The 15,721-nt window shown below is 42.1% G+C and overlaps 1 protein-coding gene and 2 non-coding genes across 3 annotated transcripts in view; all 3 read left to right on the top strand.

The window, feature by feature from the left end:
* The window catches only part of TEX14 (testis expressed 14, intercellular bridge forming factor), a 33,743-nt gene that overhangs the window by 1,614 nt on the left and 16,408 nt on the right, over positions 1–15,721 (top strand). The window contains exons 2-12 of the mRNA XM_036395218.1: positions 3,674–3,788; positions 4,693–4,858; positions 6,485–6,621; positions 7,463–7,544; positions 9,115–9,245; positions 10,046–10,159; positions 11,020–11,143; positions 11,964–12,142; positions 14,208–14,359; positions 15,047–15,237; positions 15,390–15,540. Coding sequence (XP_036251111.1) covers positions 3,674–3,788; positions 4,693–4,858; positions 6,485–6,621; positions 7,463–7,544; positions 9,115–9,245; positions 10,046–10,159; positions 11,020–11,143; positions 11,964–12,142; positions 14,208–14,359; positions 15,047–15,237; positions 15,390–15,540 — 1,542 coding nt within the window. The remainder of the gene's footprint in view (positions 1–3,673; positions 3,789–4,692; positions 4,859–6,484; positions 6,622–7,462; positions 7,545–9,114; positions 9,246–10,045; positions 10,160–11,019; positions 11,144–11,963; positions 12,143–14,207; positions 14,360–15,046; positions 15,238–15,389; positions 15,541–15,721) is intronic.
* Positions 857–1,070, top strand: LOC118694393 (small nucleolar RNA U3). The gene has a single exon (XR_004981420.1). It is a non-coding gene; the product is annotated as a small nucleolar RNA U3 (small nucleolar RNA).
* LOC118694394 (small nucleolar RNA U3) lies at positions 2,393–2,606 on the top strand. The gene has a single exon (XR_004981421.1). It is a non-coding gene; the product is annotated as a small nucleolar RNA U3 (small nucleolar RNA).

Here is a 15,721-nt window from a genome sequence, read left to right as displayed (position 1 = left end):
TCTCGCTCTCAACACTCAGCCGGGCTTGTAGTGGGCGATCCCCAGGGAGGTCCCAGCAGCCACACGGATTTAGGTTTTATGAGAGTATTCAGACCAATGGTATTCACGACCCATCTCTTAGTGCTGGGCAAGGGGACTTTCTTGTTTAAAAACAAAGGGGATGATCACAGAATGGCACGGGACTAAGGGGAACCTGTTCCGGATTTGCCTATCATCAGATTTGGAGGTCCGTGTCGGTCAGGCTACGAATTTTGATGGGTTTAGGGAGAAACTGCTCCGTGTTGTGCTCTTTATAGCGTCGGTCCGTGGTGCTCGGGCTGAGCGCAGAGATGTAAAGGCCGGACTTTGTTCTTTCTGGTCCATGAATGCCACCCTGAGAGCGTCGGGAGAGGCTGGGAGCCAGCGCAGCGCCCCGGCGGCAACCGTGCCGCGCTGCTGCTGTCGGTACCGGGGCTGTTCTCCTCTGGGGAGCCGGGGCAGCGGCAGCACGGGCGGTGAGGGTCCCTTGTGTCGTGTCGGGACAGCTGTGCCAGGCGGAGCTGCGGCGGCAGCGTCACTTCTGGTTCGGGGGAGGCAGAACGGGAGGGCGGGGCCGCGCCGGCGCCAGGCTTGGGGCGCGCCTCTGATTGGCCATCGGGGGCAGAACATGCAGATCAGGGGGGCGTGTCCCGATCGCCGCCACGCGCGGCCGTTTCGCGGGGCGCGGGCGCTCCCGCGGGGCTCGGGGCGCGCTCCCGCGGCCCGGGGCGGGCGCTCGGCGGGGCCGCGGCGGGCGCTGCCGCGGGTGTTTGGGGCTCGCCGTGCGCTGGGCGCGGGTGGCGGCGGCAGGGGGGGTGGCGGCGCGGCGGGTTGTGTTAAGACTATACTTTCAGGGATCATTTCTGTAGTTGGTCACTAGAGGAGAGTGATCTTCCCTGATCGGCGTCACAAGCCACGAGGAGGAGCGAGGTGTTCTCTCCTGAGCGCGAAGCGGGCGGGCGGTGCTGCCTGGGCAGGGGCCGCTCGCCATTGATGACCGTTCCCGGCTCCCAGTGTGGAGCTCGGGAGGGAGAGAACACGGGCTGAGTGGTTTGTGGCTCCTTTTTTATCTTGGTTAAAAAACAGATTTCAATGCAGTGCATCTTGAGCTCACCTGCCTGTTATACCCTGCACCCTGCCCCCAAGTCCCACAGTCACATGTTCTAAAAGTCCCCTCCAGGGATGGCGACTCGGCCACTACCCTTGGCAGCTGTGGCCGTGCTCGACAACCCTTGCAGTGAATAATTATTCCCCAATATCAAACCGAAACCTGCCCTGCTGCGACCTGAGGCCGTTTCCTCTCACCCTGTCACTTGTTCCGTGCAGGAGGGACAGACCCCAGCTGCCTACATCCATCCTCCTTGCAGGCAGCGGCAGGGAGAGTTAAACTCCCCCCTGAGGCTCCTTTTCCCCAGGCTGAGCCCCCTCCCTGTCCCCTCAGGCCTCGGCAGGGGGAGAACACGGCTGAGTGCTTTGTGGCCCTTTTTCCTTTTTTTTTATCATGGTCAAAAAACAATGTTCACGCGGCTAAAGGGTCAGTCCTGCAATCTCGCTACTGGCTGCCTCCTGAGTCCTGACCCCAAGTGCCACAAACGCATTTAATAAATCCTTCCAGTGCACACTGGAATTTATCCAGCAGGCTGAGCCCCCCCAGCTCCCTCAACTCCTCCTCATCAGATCCGTGACCCTTCCCAAAACCCGTTCCCTTCTCTGGACGCACTCCAGCCCCTCAACGTCCTTCTGTTTGTGCTGGGGCCAAAACTGGACGCCGGACTCGAGGTGCGGCCTCACCAGTGCCGAGTACAGAGGACGGTCACTGCCCTGGTCCTGCTGGTCACACAACTGCCGGTACAAGCCACGTTCCACTGGCCCGCTTGGCCACCTGGGCACGCTGCCCGCTCTTGTGCACCACTCTCAAGCGGCATCCCCAGGTCCTTTTCCTCCGTGCAGCTTTTGAGCGACTCTCCCCAAATCCTGTAGCGTTGCAGGGGGTTTTTGTGACCTAGTGCCCGTCATTAAGGGACAAAGGAGAGCCCGGAGGCGATTCCGCCTCCCGTGACGCATCCTGGTCCCCGGCGGCGGCGGCAGCGGCGTCCCCGGCCGGGCAGGCAGGGCAGGCGCGGAGCCGGACGGGCGCGCCTCTGATTGGCCAGTGGGGGCAGAACATGCAGATCAGGGGGGCGTGTCCCGATCGCCGGCACGCGCGGCCGTTCCGCGGGGCGCGGGCGCTCCCGCGGGGCTCGGGGCGCGCTCCCGCGGCCCGGGCGGGCGCTCGGCGGGGCCGCGGCGGGCGCTGCCGCGGGTGTTTGGGGCTCGCCGTGCGCTGGGCGCGGGTGGCGGCGGCAGGCGCGGTGGCGGCGCGGGAGGTTGGGTTAAGACTATACTTTCAGGGATCATTTCTGTAGTTGGTCACTAGAGGAGAGTGATCTTCCCTGATCGGCGTCACAAGCCACGAGGAGGAGCGAGGTGTTCTCTCCTGAGCGCGAAGCGGGCGGGCGGTGCTGCCTGGGCAGGGGCCGCTCGCCATTGATGACCGTTCCCGGCTCCCAGTGTGGGGCTCGGGAGGGAGAGAACACGGGCTGAGTGGTTTGTGGCTCCTTTTTATCTTGGTTAAAAAACAGAACGAGTGGACGTGTTTTACCCTCTTCCGGTGTTACCCCCATCATTCCCCACTGGTGCTCAGCGCCTCCCCGCTTGCAAAATAATTCCAGGTCGGAATTTAATTCCCGATGGGAATTATGTATTATGAATAGAATCAAAGTAACCGAATGTTGAAAATCACAAAGGTTCCTGACTGGAAAAGGACCTCAGGCATCGCAGAGTTCAGCTCTTAAGGAAATGGCCCATGCAGGGATTGAAGCCATGACCTTGGTGTTTGCAGCACCATGTTCTGAGCAATTACTGAAGAATGATTGACTTATTTATTAATAATAGTTAATGATATTATTAATTAATAGTCAATAATAATAATTGACTTATTTATTAATATGATACCAACAAAACCAATAATAATCATAACAATAAACTTATTTATTAATAAGCAGTAACTGAAGAATAATTTACTTATTTACTAATGCAATAATAACAATCATAATAAAAATAATGATAATAAACTTATTTATTAATAAGTAATTACTAAAGAATAATTGACTTATTTATTCATATTATAATAGCAACAACAATAATAATAAAAAACTTATTTATGAATAAGTAATTAATTAAGAATAATTTACTTATTTATCAATTCTGTCCTCCTGTGTTACATGTGCTCATTTATCTCTACTTATATATCCATCATTTGTACTTATACAGATGATTTTTATATATATATATATATAGCTCCATATGTATATCTATATTTCCATGTATATATATATCTGCTTACATATCCATCTCTCTAATTTAAACACAACTCATAAAAGCTCCATTTGTTACTTACAGATCCTTTATTTAAAATCCTTGTGGACATGCAGTTCTTTCCTTATAGAAAGTCACAAAAATATAATTTGCTCTTTTCTTCCCCCTCAATTTCTGCTGCTGGATTTTCGTACCTGCAGCAGCTCAGAGCAGTGATGATGAATCACCTGCTTTTATTAAAACAAACAATTTTTTAATTAAAACAAACTCCACCCTGGCATTTTTGGTTTCCTTGCAGGAATTTTTGTTGATGCTGTGAATTCCATGGGCCAAACCTGTCTGTTCACTGCTGCACTGCTGGGGCTGGGTAAAATAGTGGATGTGCTGCTGGAATACGGCTCAGATGCCAATCAGTTGAGTATCAAACTTTTTTAAAATTAAAATCAATCTTCAAGTTGGTTTAGTCAGTGTGAAACACAACATTCACTGGGCATTTCTTCATAAATGAATGAAGTGCTTCATAAATGAAGAAATGTTTAAGATGCACGTTGGTATTTTAACCAAAGCTCCTCAGAGGTACATAAATAAATAATTTTATTTCCTTTAATGAAAAATTATTCTATTTGGGGCACACTAACATTCCAGGAATGCTGTGCTCCTCAGAGGTAAATATAGAAATAATTTTATTTAGATATTTTTTTATATATATATATATATATATATATATATGGTTTATATATTATATATATATATATGGTATATATACATATATAGATGGTGTATATATATTATATATATATATGTGATATATATATATATGCTTTGTATATATATGCTTTATTCTGTTATTTGGGCATGACAGTTGTATTTTAACCAAAGCTCCTCATAAGTAAATATAGAAATAATTTTATTTATATATTTTATAGATATATGGTTTATATATTATATATATATGGTGTATATGTATATATATATGTATGTGGTGTATATACATATATACATATACATATATATACATATACATATACATATATATATATATATATATGCTTTATTCTGTTATTTGGGGCATGACAGTTGTATTTTAACCAAAGCTCCTCATAGGTAAATATAGAAATAATTTTCTTTTTTTTCTGGTTTATTCTGTTATTTGGGGGGCACACAGACATTCCAGGAATGCTGTGCTCCTCAGAGGTAAATAAAGTGATAATTTTAATTTTTTTTCATGCTTGATTCTGTTATTTGGGGCACACAGACACCCGGGAATGCTGTTTTAATGCTGTTTTCCCCCTGCTGAACATTTCTGCCGTTCCCCAGTCGCTGCTATGACGGGAGCACCCCTGTGCATGCAGCTGCATTTTCGGGGAGCCAGAGCATCCTCAGCAAGCTGCTGGATGAGGGAGGAGAGCTCCGGGTCCACGACAGCCAGGGCAGAACTCCCCAGCTCTGGGCTCTGACAGCCAGCAAGGAGAGCAGCGCCCAGGTATGGCTGTGGGTGCTCATTCCTGGCTGGAATGTTCATTTCAAACTCCTCTTCCCTTTTATCACAATGCTCAGGTATGGCTGTGGAAGTTCATTCCTGGCTGGAATATTAATTTCAAACTCCTCCATTTTCACACTCAGGTATTGCTGTGGAAGCTCATTCCTGGCTGCAATGTTCATTTCAAATTTCAAACTCTTCCCCTTTGTCACAAGACTCGGGTATTCCTGTGGAGGCTGATTTCTGGCTGCAATATTCATTTCAAATTCCTCCTTTATTACAACACTCAGGTACTACTATGGAAGCTGATTCCTGGCTGCAATATTCATTTCAAACTCCTCTTCCCCATTATCACAATGCTCAGGTATGGCTGTGGATGCTCATTCCTGGCTGCAATGTTGATTTCAAACTCCTCCTTTATCACAACACTCAGGTATTGCTGTGGAAGTTCATTCTTGGCTGCAATATTCATTTCAAACTCCTCTTCTCCATTTTCCCACTCAGGTATTCCTGTGGGATCCCATTCCTTGCTGCAATATTCATTTTACACTCCTCTTCCTCATTATCAGAACACTCAGGTATTGCTGTGGAAGCTCATTCCAGGCTGCAATATTCATTTCAAACTCCTCCATTTTCCCACTCAGGTATGGCTGTGGACACTCATTCCTGGCTGCAATGTTCATTTCAAATTTCAAACTCTTCCCCTTTGTCACAACACTCAGGTGTGGCTGTGGAGGCTGACTTTTGGCTGGAATATTCATTTCAAACTCCTCTTCCTCATTATCAGAACACTCAGGTATGGCTGTGGATGCTCATTCCTGGCTGCAATATTCATTTCAACCTCCTCCTTTATCACAACACTCAGGTATTCCTGTGGAAGCCCATTCTTGGCTGCAATATTCATTTCAAACTCCTCTTCTCCATTTTCCCACTCAGGTATTGCTGTGGAAGCTCATTCCTGGCTGCAATATTCATTTCAAGCTCCTCTTCACCTTTATCACAACACTCCTCTTATAAAGGAACCTGAAATTACAATTATTGTTCTGATTTTTTTTAAGATTTTCTAAGCTTTTTGATGTTTATGTTCTTGTAACGAACTTTCTCACACACTTTCTGTAAATAACTCATTGTTTTACATTAAATACTTACATTTACTTATTGTTCTACATTTAAATAACTTTACATTTACATCCCTCTTTTATGGAGGAAGAGAAATTTGATAGAAATTTGTTGGTTTGTCCAGTGTCATTGGAGAGGTGGCACTTTCACCCTCCAATCCATTGTCACTTTTGGAAATCTGTAAATATTGGAGTCAGAAAATAAACTTCCCTTTTTGCCTTAAGAACAACAGTGTTTGTGTGTCGAGTTATTTCGAGTCCTATAGTGACAACAATTTTCTCTGTGATTTTTCCAATTCCAATTGGGTGAAATTTCAAATTTTGTCGCCTGTTTGAAGTCAGCTTTTCTTCCTTCATTTTCATCAAATTGATTTTGTGTTAATGTCTTTCTCAAAACGCCCATTTTGATATTACAAGTAACCAGTTATTTCATCCAATAATCCAGATTTATGAATTTAAAATGGTTCTTTTTCTTCTGAAGCTCTCTATTTTTATTGTTTTTCCTGCCCAGATGCTGGAATTTATCCAGCAGTGCTCACTGCACATGCAGGCTGCCATTTGGAACCTTCCCTCTGACCTGCTCAGGAAAGTTGGCTCCTCAAAGGCCTTGATCTGCAGCCCCTCGAGGTTTGGTGGCCTTGTCCAAGGGTAAGGAGAGATTTTATTTCCATTTTCTGCCATTTTAAAATTAAAATAATTATTTTTATTTATATATATATATATGTATAAATTATGTATAATTTTTATATTTATTTACTTTTCAACATAATATATTTTTTTATATTTATTTTTATATGTATCTATATGTATGTTTATTTATTTGTCTATATTATATACAAATATTTAATTTTTTATATCTATTTTTATTTAAAATTAGCAGGTTCTTGTATCTTTCTGACAATAGCAGATTTAAGTCCACTGTGATTAATTTTATTTCTGTTGTCACAGTTCGAAACAGAAACTTGATAGTTGTAAATATCTGTGTATTAATTAAACATATATATTAATTAAACATATATATAAAAATGATATATCTATAAATTACTATATCTGTTTATTAATTAAACTCTTGAAATCAGCATTAAAAGCCCTGGATTTTAGTAGCATAAAAGTGGTAGCAGGAAATAGTTTGGTTTCTGGCTTTTTAAGGTCACTGCAGATGTTTTTGGGAGATGTTCCCAACTGTTTCAGGAGTTTTTGTGTCAGATACACGTTGGGAACAATAAAAAAGCAGTGCAGGTTATACAGTGTGTGTATATGTATGTTTATTGGTTATATTGCTTAAAATAAACAAATAAAATAAAATAAAAATCCATCTAAAAGTTTTAATGAGCTGCACAATAATTTGGAGTTTTAACGCCCACATTATATGTGTGGGACCAGTCAAATGCAGGGTTCTGGCAAAAATTCTGCTTTTTTTCCTTCTCTCTCTGTATCCAAGCCTTGGAGTAAATAAATTGCTCTTGTTGCTTTTGGTTTTGGTGTTTAGAAATGCTGAGACTCCTCTGGGGAAATTACTGAAAGGACAGCCCAGCGTGGCCAAGAGCATTTACAGCTTTGGTTTTGGGAAGGTGAGCTGCTGTGGGAGGGATTTTCTCATGATATTGGAACATTTTCCCCAGAATCTCCTGTTCCTCACAGGAATTAGCTGTGCTATTTTTATTTTTTACTGCATTCTTATTTTTAACTTTTAGTTCATTCTTATTTTCAACTTTTTAACTTTTACTGCATTCTTCTTCCAACTTTTACCGCATTTTTATTTTTACTTTTAGTGCGTTCTTATTTTCAACTTTTGAACTTTTAGTGCATCCTTATTTTTAACTTTTAGTGCATTCTTCTTTTCAACTTTTCAAGTTTTAGTGTATTCTTCTTTTTTGCTTTTTAAGTTTTAGTGCATTCTTATTTCTGCTGAAAAAGATGGGGGGAAAACCCCGTGAAGAGCCCAAATATTCAGGCCCTTGGTGCTTGCTTGGGTTTGGACCAGCAGAAATTCCTATTAAACATCACCTGTGGCATTTCCTGAGGACTGGATCTGCTTTCCCTCTTCCAGCTTCAATGGGAAATTTCGATTTGGGCCCTGATTTTTCAGATTTCACGGTGATGTTTGAGCTGGTTGCACTCAGGGTGTTGATGAGCTTGCTGCGTTTTGGGAACTTGTAAGAGCTTAAACGAAAGATGCAGGACTCCAGGGGCTCTCCAAAATGCAGTTTATTGTATCCAAAATGCAGTTTATTGTACCCAAAATGCAGTTTATTGTATCCAAAATGCAGTTGATTCCATCCAAGAGGTTACAGCAGCCCAGGGTCATGGGTGACAGAGCTGTGCCCACAGCTGTCAGCTCCAGCTGCAGGCAGGCCTGGAGACCCTTTGGTGTTGGTCACAGTGCATTCTAGACTTTTCTTTTGGTCACAATGCATTCTAGACTTTTCTTTTGGTCACATTGCATTATAGACTTTTCTTTTGGTTACTTTGCATTCTATACTTTTGGTTACTTTGCATTCTATACTTTTCTTTTGGTTACAAATGCATTCTATATTTTTTTTTTGTTACAATGCATTCTATACTTTTCTTTTGGTTACTTTGCATTGTATACTTTTCTTTTGGTTCCAATGCATTCTATACTTTTCTTTGCTGAGCATCTTAATACAGTAGCACCAATCCCTACCTTAACTATTATCTCTAGCCTATCATAACTGCTGTAATTACCATATTGATGTTACTGTTCTCCAATCACTAACAGTCAGTACATTACAGTTTAAGCCAGAAGTTGTTTCTCAGTTTTCTTGCAGTGGAAAATTCTGAGACCTTTTTTCTACTTGCAGCTTTGCTGCCTTGTTTGCCTGTGCTCTCTTTCTGCTTGGTAAAAACATCTTCTTGTTTGGGGTGGGTTTATCCTTTGCTCTAAGCCATAAAAACCCCTTCTAACTAACTCACCCTTTGCTCCTTGGTAATCCAGTGAGATTGGCTCAGCAATTCTTTTCTTCTATATCAAAACTTGCTTCCACCTCTATTCCTTCATCAGACTCTACATTTAAAAATCTTTCTGCCATGCATCCATATCTGTGAGACTTCCTTGTCAAACTTTCATCCCTCCCAATGGGAACTGTTGCATTTTGCTGTTGCATTTTCCTGCATTTTCAGTTCCACCTGGCAGGCAGTGGCCACCTGGGCTACCTGGCCTCCCTCCCAATTATTGGGGACAGAGACGTGGTTCAGGCTGATGATGAGGCAGCGTTTTCTTACCCCGTGGGGCCCTACATGATCATGACCAAGTAAGTGGAATTCAAGAGATTTTTTTTAGCCCCTCTTTGTGTCTGTTGCAATCACACAGCAAATTGTTGTACCAGTGCTTTGTTTGGGTGATTTCCCATATTTGTTCTGTATTTATTTCCTGCTTGCACCTTGTTTGCTGCTGTTTATTGATTAATATCTGAGTCACACTGATGGCTGAGAGGCCAGGAACAACCCACAAGCAATATTAACCCAATTAAGGCTGATTTCTGATGGCAGTGTTTCAGTATTGATCTTTTTTTGTGGTGGGAAATACATTTAGGGTTGCACAGATTGTGTTGTTCAGCATTTAATCCTTGTAAATCTTTGTCCAGGATTTCCCCTGCATAACCTGTGCTGAAATGAGACTTGCAAGGGCAGGCTGAGCATTCATTTAAAACCTTGTAATTATTGGTAAAAATTACAACAATGTGGTGTTTTCTAATTACCGTGTGTTAAGCAAGTGGTTGTGTCTCAGCTGACAAATTGGTGATTGAATCTCCCCAAAACTCTGATTTTTGTCACTGATGGCCTTTGGTGAAGGGAATTCCTTGTGGAAGGGGTGGGATTTTGGGCAGTGAACCTTTCCTGCTCCGTCAGCCTTCAGCAGGACGAGTTTATTTATTGTCAGTTTAATAGAGCAAAATCGAAATTCCTGACAGCGGGAGGCAGCACCAGAGCACCACAAAAAATAGCCATATAACTGGGAAAAAAACCCCAAAAAACCAACAAAAAACAAAAAAAAAAAAGAGGGAAAACACTGCTGGAAGCATCTGGTGCACATTGCTGTGGTTCTTTGCAGCCTGATGTGGGGAGGCAGCAGGGTGACAGTGAAGGAGCTGAGCTTCCAGCCCCAGCAGAGCAGCTGGAAACTGCGCCTGGCTGACCTGCTCCTGGCAGAGCAGCAGCACAGCAGGTGGGGCAGGAGCTGCCCTGGGGCTCTCTGGGGTGGGAGGAATGGGATTTACCTGGGAGGCATGGGGTTTACCTCAGGGGAATGGGATTTACCTTGGGGGAATGGCATTTACCTCAGGGGAATGGGATTTACCTGGGGGGAATGGGATTTACCTGGGGGGAATGGGGTTTACCTCAGGGGAATAGGATTTACCTGGGAGGAATGGGATTTATCTAAGGAAGAATGGGATTTATCTGGGAAGAATGGGATTTAACTCACAGGAATGGGATTTACCTCAAGGGAATGGGATTTACCTGGGAAGAATGGGATTTACCTTGTGGGAATGGGGTTTACCTGGGGAAGAATGGGATTTACCTGGGGGGAATGGGATTTACCTGGGGAAGAATGGGATTTACCTGGGGGGAATGGAATTTACCTTGTGGGAATGGGATTTATCTGGGGGGAATGGGATTTACCTTGTGGGAATGGGATTTACCTGTGAGGAATGGGATTTACCTGGGGAAGAATGGGATTTGCATGGGAGGAATGGGATTTACCTTGAGGGAATGGCATTTACCTGGGAGGAATGGGATTTATCTAAGGAAGAATGGGATTTACATGGCAGGAATGGGATTTACCTGGGGGGAATGGGATTTACCTCTCAGCAGCGTTACCCTGGGGCTGCACATCTTCCCCAGATCAGAAATGCAATTTTCTTCCCACTCCTGATCTTCTAAAATCGAATATTTCAGTTAAAAAAACACATTTACCCTGAAATATATTCCAACATTCATGCCATACTGATAAAAGCCCTCAGCAGGGCAGGGCTTCCCTTCTTTCATCTCAGATTTGTAAATTGGATTTTTGCCCTCCCCGTGCAGCAAACTCCGCCACCCTCACTTGCTGCAGCTGATGTCTGTCTGTCTGTCCTGTGACCTGGAGAGAACCCGTCTGGTCTATGAGAGGGTTCACTTTGGCTCTCTCTACAGCATCCTCCATGAAAGGGTAACTGCCATGCTTGCATTTTAAATAATAATTAAATAATAATTCATCAGAAGTTTAGTGATTGCCATCTTTCCTCAAGAAGGCAGAATCCTCTGTGTGTATCTGAGTTTCTGGTTATTTTTCTTGTTCTTTAAATCAATCACAAATTTTAATGAATTTTTTAAAAATATAAATGTAATCAATATTTTAAAATAAATTAATCCATTAAAAAAATAGATTTAAAAAAAATTTAATCAATTAAAAGTTAAATCAGTTTTGAAAAATTGGAAAATAAAATAGAATATTAAAAATTTGAATTTTTAATTCAAAAATTAATTTAAATAATTTTAATTAAAAATTAATTTAATTCAAATTTCAAAAATTGAATTTGAATTTAAAAAATTAAATGTAATAATTTAAAAAATTAATCTATTTTAAAAAATTAAAAAAAATTAAATTAAGATTTTAAAATATTTTAAAATTTAAATTTAATCAGTTTAAAAAGTTTTAATCCATTTTAAAACTGAAAAAATTAAAGGTTAAAAAAATTAGATTTTTAAAAAATTTAAATTTAATCAATTTTTAAAAACATGTAGTCAATTAAAAAAATTTAAATCTGTGTTTTATTGTTATCATTTGATATTTTTCTCCTCTTTTTAAGATGTTGTTACTTGCCTTAGCACCGAGAACAAAAAATAAATTTCCTTTTTCCTCCAATAAATTTCCCTTGCTGCCTTCTCCACCAAACCATACCCACAAGAACCGACCCTAACTTTCCCTCAGCTCAAGTTTCAGCGCCTGCCCTGCAGCTTTGGTGGTTTTGGGGTTGTTTTTTTCGCAGCGAGCCGAGTTCCCAGTGCTGCAGACAGAGACCCTCCTGCACGTCCTGCTGCAGATCCTGGATGCGCTGAGGTTCCTGCACTGCCGGGGCTTCCTGCACCGCTCCCTCTCCTCCTTTGCCATCCAGATCGTGTCCTCGGGGGAGGGCAAGCTCTGCAACCTGGAGCACATGATAGAGAGGTGAGGAACCTCCTCAGGGATGCTCTGAAATGGGGGGTGTGTCAGAACATTCCTCAGAATTCCTCTGGAAATTCCTCTGGAAATTCCTCTGACCCCCCTGTGCCTCTGATTTAGCCCTTGGAAAAAAAAGTTACCAACCTTTGTACGAAGAGGTACAAGTCAAGAGAGTTGAAGTAGAGTAATAGTTGGTGACAGGGTGAAAAAGAGATTTTTGGGGTTTTTTAGAATGGGGGTTCAGCTTCCTGCACCGCTCCCTCTCCTCCTGTGCCATCCAGATGTGTCCTCAGGGGAGGGCAAGCTCTGCAACCTGGAGCACATGATAGAGAGGTGAGGAAGGTCCTCAGGTTTGCTCTGAAATGGGGGGTGTGTCAGAACATTCCTCAGAATTCCTCTGGAAATTCCTCTGGAAATTCCTCTGGCTGCCCTGGAGGGCTCCAGCCCTGCTCAGAGCACAAGAGCCCAAGACCCCTCTGTGCCTTTGATTTAGCCCTTGGAGAAAACAGCTACCAACCTTTAGATGAAGAGTTACAAGTCAAGAGAGTTGAAGTAGAGTAATAGTTAGTTGGTGACGGGGTGAAAAAGAGATTTTTGGGGTTTTTTAGAATGGGGGTTCAGCTTCCTGGAGCACATGATAGAGAGGTGAGGAACTTCCTCAGGGCTGCTCTGAAATGGGGGGTGTGTCAGAACATTCCTCAGAATTCCTCTGGAAATTCCTCTGACCCCCCTGTGCCTCTGATTTAGCCCTTGGAAAAAAAAGTTACCAACCTTTGTACGAAGAGTTACAAGTCAAGAGAGTTGAAGTAGAGTAATAGTTGGTGACGGGGTGAAAAAGAGATTTTTGGGGTTTTTTAGAATGGGGGTTCAGCTTCCTGCACCGCTCCCTCTCCTCCTTTGCCATCCAGATCGTGTCCTCGGGGGAGGGCAAGCTCTGCAACCTGGAGCACATGATAGAGAGGTGAGGAACCTCCTCAGGGCTGCTCTGAAATGGGGGGTGGGACATCCAGCCCCTCCTTGGACTGGTGGGAATTAAGTGGCACCAGTCAAATAAAGAGGATTTTTTTTAATCTCAGTATTGCTGAAGTTGTCCCCTGGACGCGTTGGAAAATAAAAAATTTTTAGAGGTTTTCTGTGTTTTATTCGTGGTCAGTGGTAAAGGGTTGTTTGGAAAGCTCCTGTTGGGAAAAGTTCTGCTTTTTTTTAGGGTTTATTACATTTATTATTATTATTATTATTAGTAGTAGTAGTAGTAGTAGTGGTGGTGGTAGTAGTAGTATATTATTTATTATTATTTATTATTTATTATTATCATTATTGTAATAATTATAGTATTATATCATTATGTTATCCTTATTATCATTATCGTTATAATATTTTATTTCTATTTTATTTTAAATTTTTTATTCTTTTAGGGTTTTTTTTAATTGTAAAGTTGTTAAAGAATGTGTTGCTTTCCCCAGAAAATCTTTGCCAAAAGACATTTACTGCACATTTCTATTTACTACTACTACTACTACTACTACTACTACTACTACTACTAATAATAATAATTTTAAATATAATTTTTAAATCTAAAATTTTAAATTATAAATTTTAATAAATTTATTATTATTATTATTATTATTATTATTATTATTATTATTATTATTATTATTATTATTATTATTATTATTATTATTATTATTATTATATTTTACTTTATTTAAAAACTATTTTAGGGGGGGTTGTTAAGTCGTTAAAGGAGGTGTTGCTTTCCCCAGAAAATCTTTGCCAAATTATATTTACTGCACATTTCTATTTGCATTTACTGCAAATATATATTTAAAAAATAATTTTTTTTATTATTTTAGGGGGGGTATTTTTGTAAAGTCCTTAAAGGAGGTGTTGCTTTCCCCGGAAAATCTGCCAAAAGACATTTACTGCACATTTCTATTTGCAGAAATGCCCTGAACCTTTTATGTACTAAACTAAAAGCTGTAGCACACTCAGGTGTTTAATTCCTACACACAACCCTTGCAGTTAAGTGTGTTCTGTGTCCTAATTTCCATTTTTTTCCCCCCTGTTGCAGCAAGGACAGTGGGGAGCACAGTGACCTGACCCGGATCCCTGTCCCAGCCCAGCTGTTCCGCTGGAGCTCCCCTGAGATCGTCCTGGGCAGGCCTGGCACGGTGAAATCAGACGTTTACAGCTTCTGTGCAGTGCTGCAGGAGGCCCTGACGGGTCAGAGCACACCTCTGGGCTGGGATGGTTCAGCTGGAAAAACAAACCGGGCAAAAAACCCAAATATTAATGACAATAATTGAGATTATTGGGAACTCCTGTAAAATGTGACCAGAAAACTTAAAATTGTGTGGCTAAGGGATGAAATTGTTGGAGAAAGAAAGTGTTTTTCTGCTGTTTATTTTTCTTCTTCCTACCAGCACAGCAAAACATTCAATTAAGTCTTTTCACTGTTCAAAACCAGCTTGTGCTGCTTTTGTGTTTTTGATCTGTGTGATAACTTAGAGATAAGTTAATGCTACTGTGTTATTGTAGCTGTTATTACAGATAATGCCTGTTCTGCATTCACTCTGACTATTCTGACAGTGAAATGAGAGAAACAATTACCCTAAAAATTAATCCAAATGAAGAATCCAGAGCAGGGTTGTGTGCAGTGTCACTCTCCTCTGGATATTTCTGTCAGCTCCCTTGAAAGCACCCACTGTTGGAATAAGACAGGGAGGAGATGCCAGTGCTTGTTTTTAATTGTAAAATAGGGAATGGACAGGGAATAATGTGATTTTTAAATTTTATTACATTTTATTTTATCACTTTTTTTTTTAAATTACATTAGGAAATGTTGTAATTTTTTTTTAATTAACATTAACGTGCAGCTGTTGATATAAAATCTGTACCTGTGTCTTGCAGAGAGCCCCCCCTGGAAAGGTGTGGAAGACTCAGCTGTTAAGCAGCTCATCCTTTCAGGGGAGCAGCTGCAAGCAGATGCCAGGCTCCCCCTGCTCTATTATGATGTTGTCAAGTCAGGGCTGGAACCCAAACAGAGGAACCGCTCCATGAAGCTCCAGGATATTCAATATATCCTCAAAAATGACCTGAAGGTGATTTCCAGCACTCTAATCTTTGATATGTCCATTCAGATTCTCCTTCAGTCTAGAGGAGGTGACCCAACACCCTCAGAGAAGCAGGCAGAGACACTGAACTGTCAAATGCAATTGTCTTTTATTCCTTTTTTTTTTGTTTTGTTTTACAGGACTTGGTTAAATCTGAAAGTGGCCGTGCTGGTGGAGTACCCAAAGCCCAGAGATCTGCTGTTCTTGCAGATGTCAACATCTGCTGGGCATCAGCTTTTAGCTTCCAGAAGAGAACAGTGGAAGTCCAGGAAAAAGAGATGAGCAAGGCTGGTGAGTTCCCTGGGGCAGGATGTCCTTCATGTGCTCCTCACAGCAGCCCGACAGAAATCCCAATTAAAATGGGAACACTCACAGATTTATGATGTAGGTTAAAGATAGGAAGCAGCTGGTTTTGGATTTTAGCTGCCACTTAATGTAGACTCAGGACTCCAAATCTGTTTTGCTCAGGCAG

The sequence above is a fragment of the Molothrus ater genome, chromosome 21 (assembly GCF_012460135.2).
Source record: "Molothrus ater isolate BHLD 08-10-18 breed brown headed cowbird chromosome 21, BPBGC_Mater_1.1, whole genome shotgun sequence".
Taxonomy (NCBI): domain Eukaryota; kingdom Metazoa; phylum Chordata; class Aves; order Passeriformes; family Icteridae; genus Molothrus; species Molothrus ater.
This window is presented reverse-complemented; position numbering and strand designations above follow the sequence as displayed.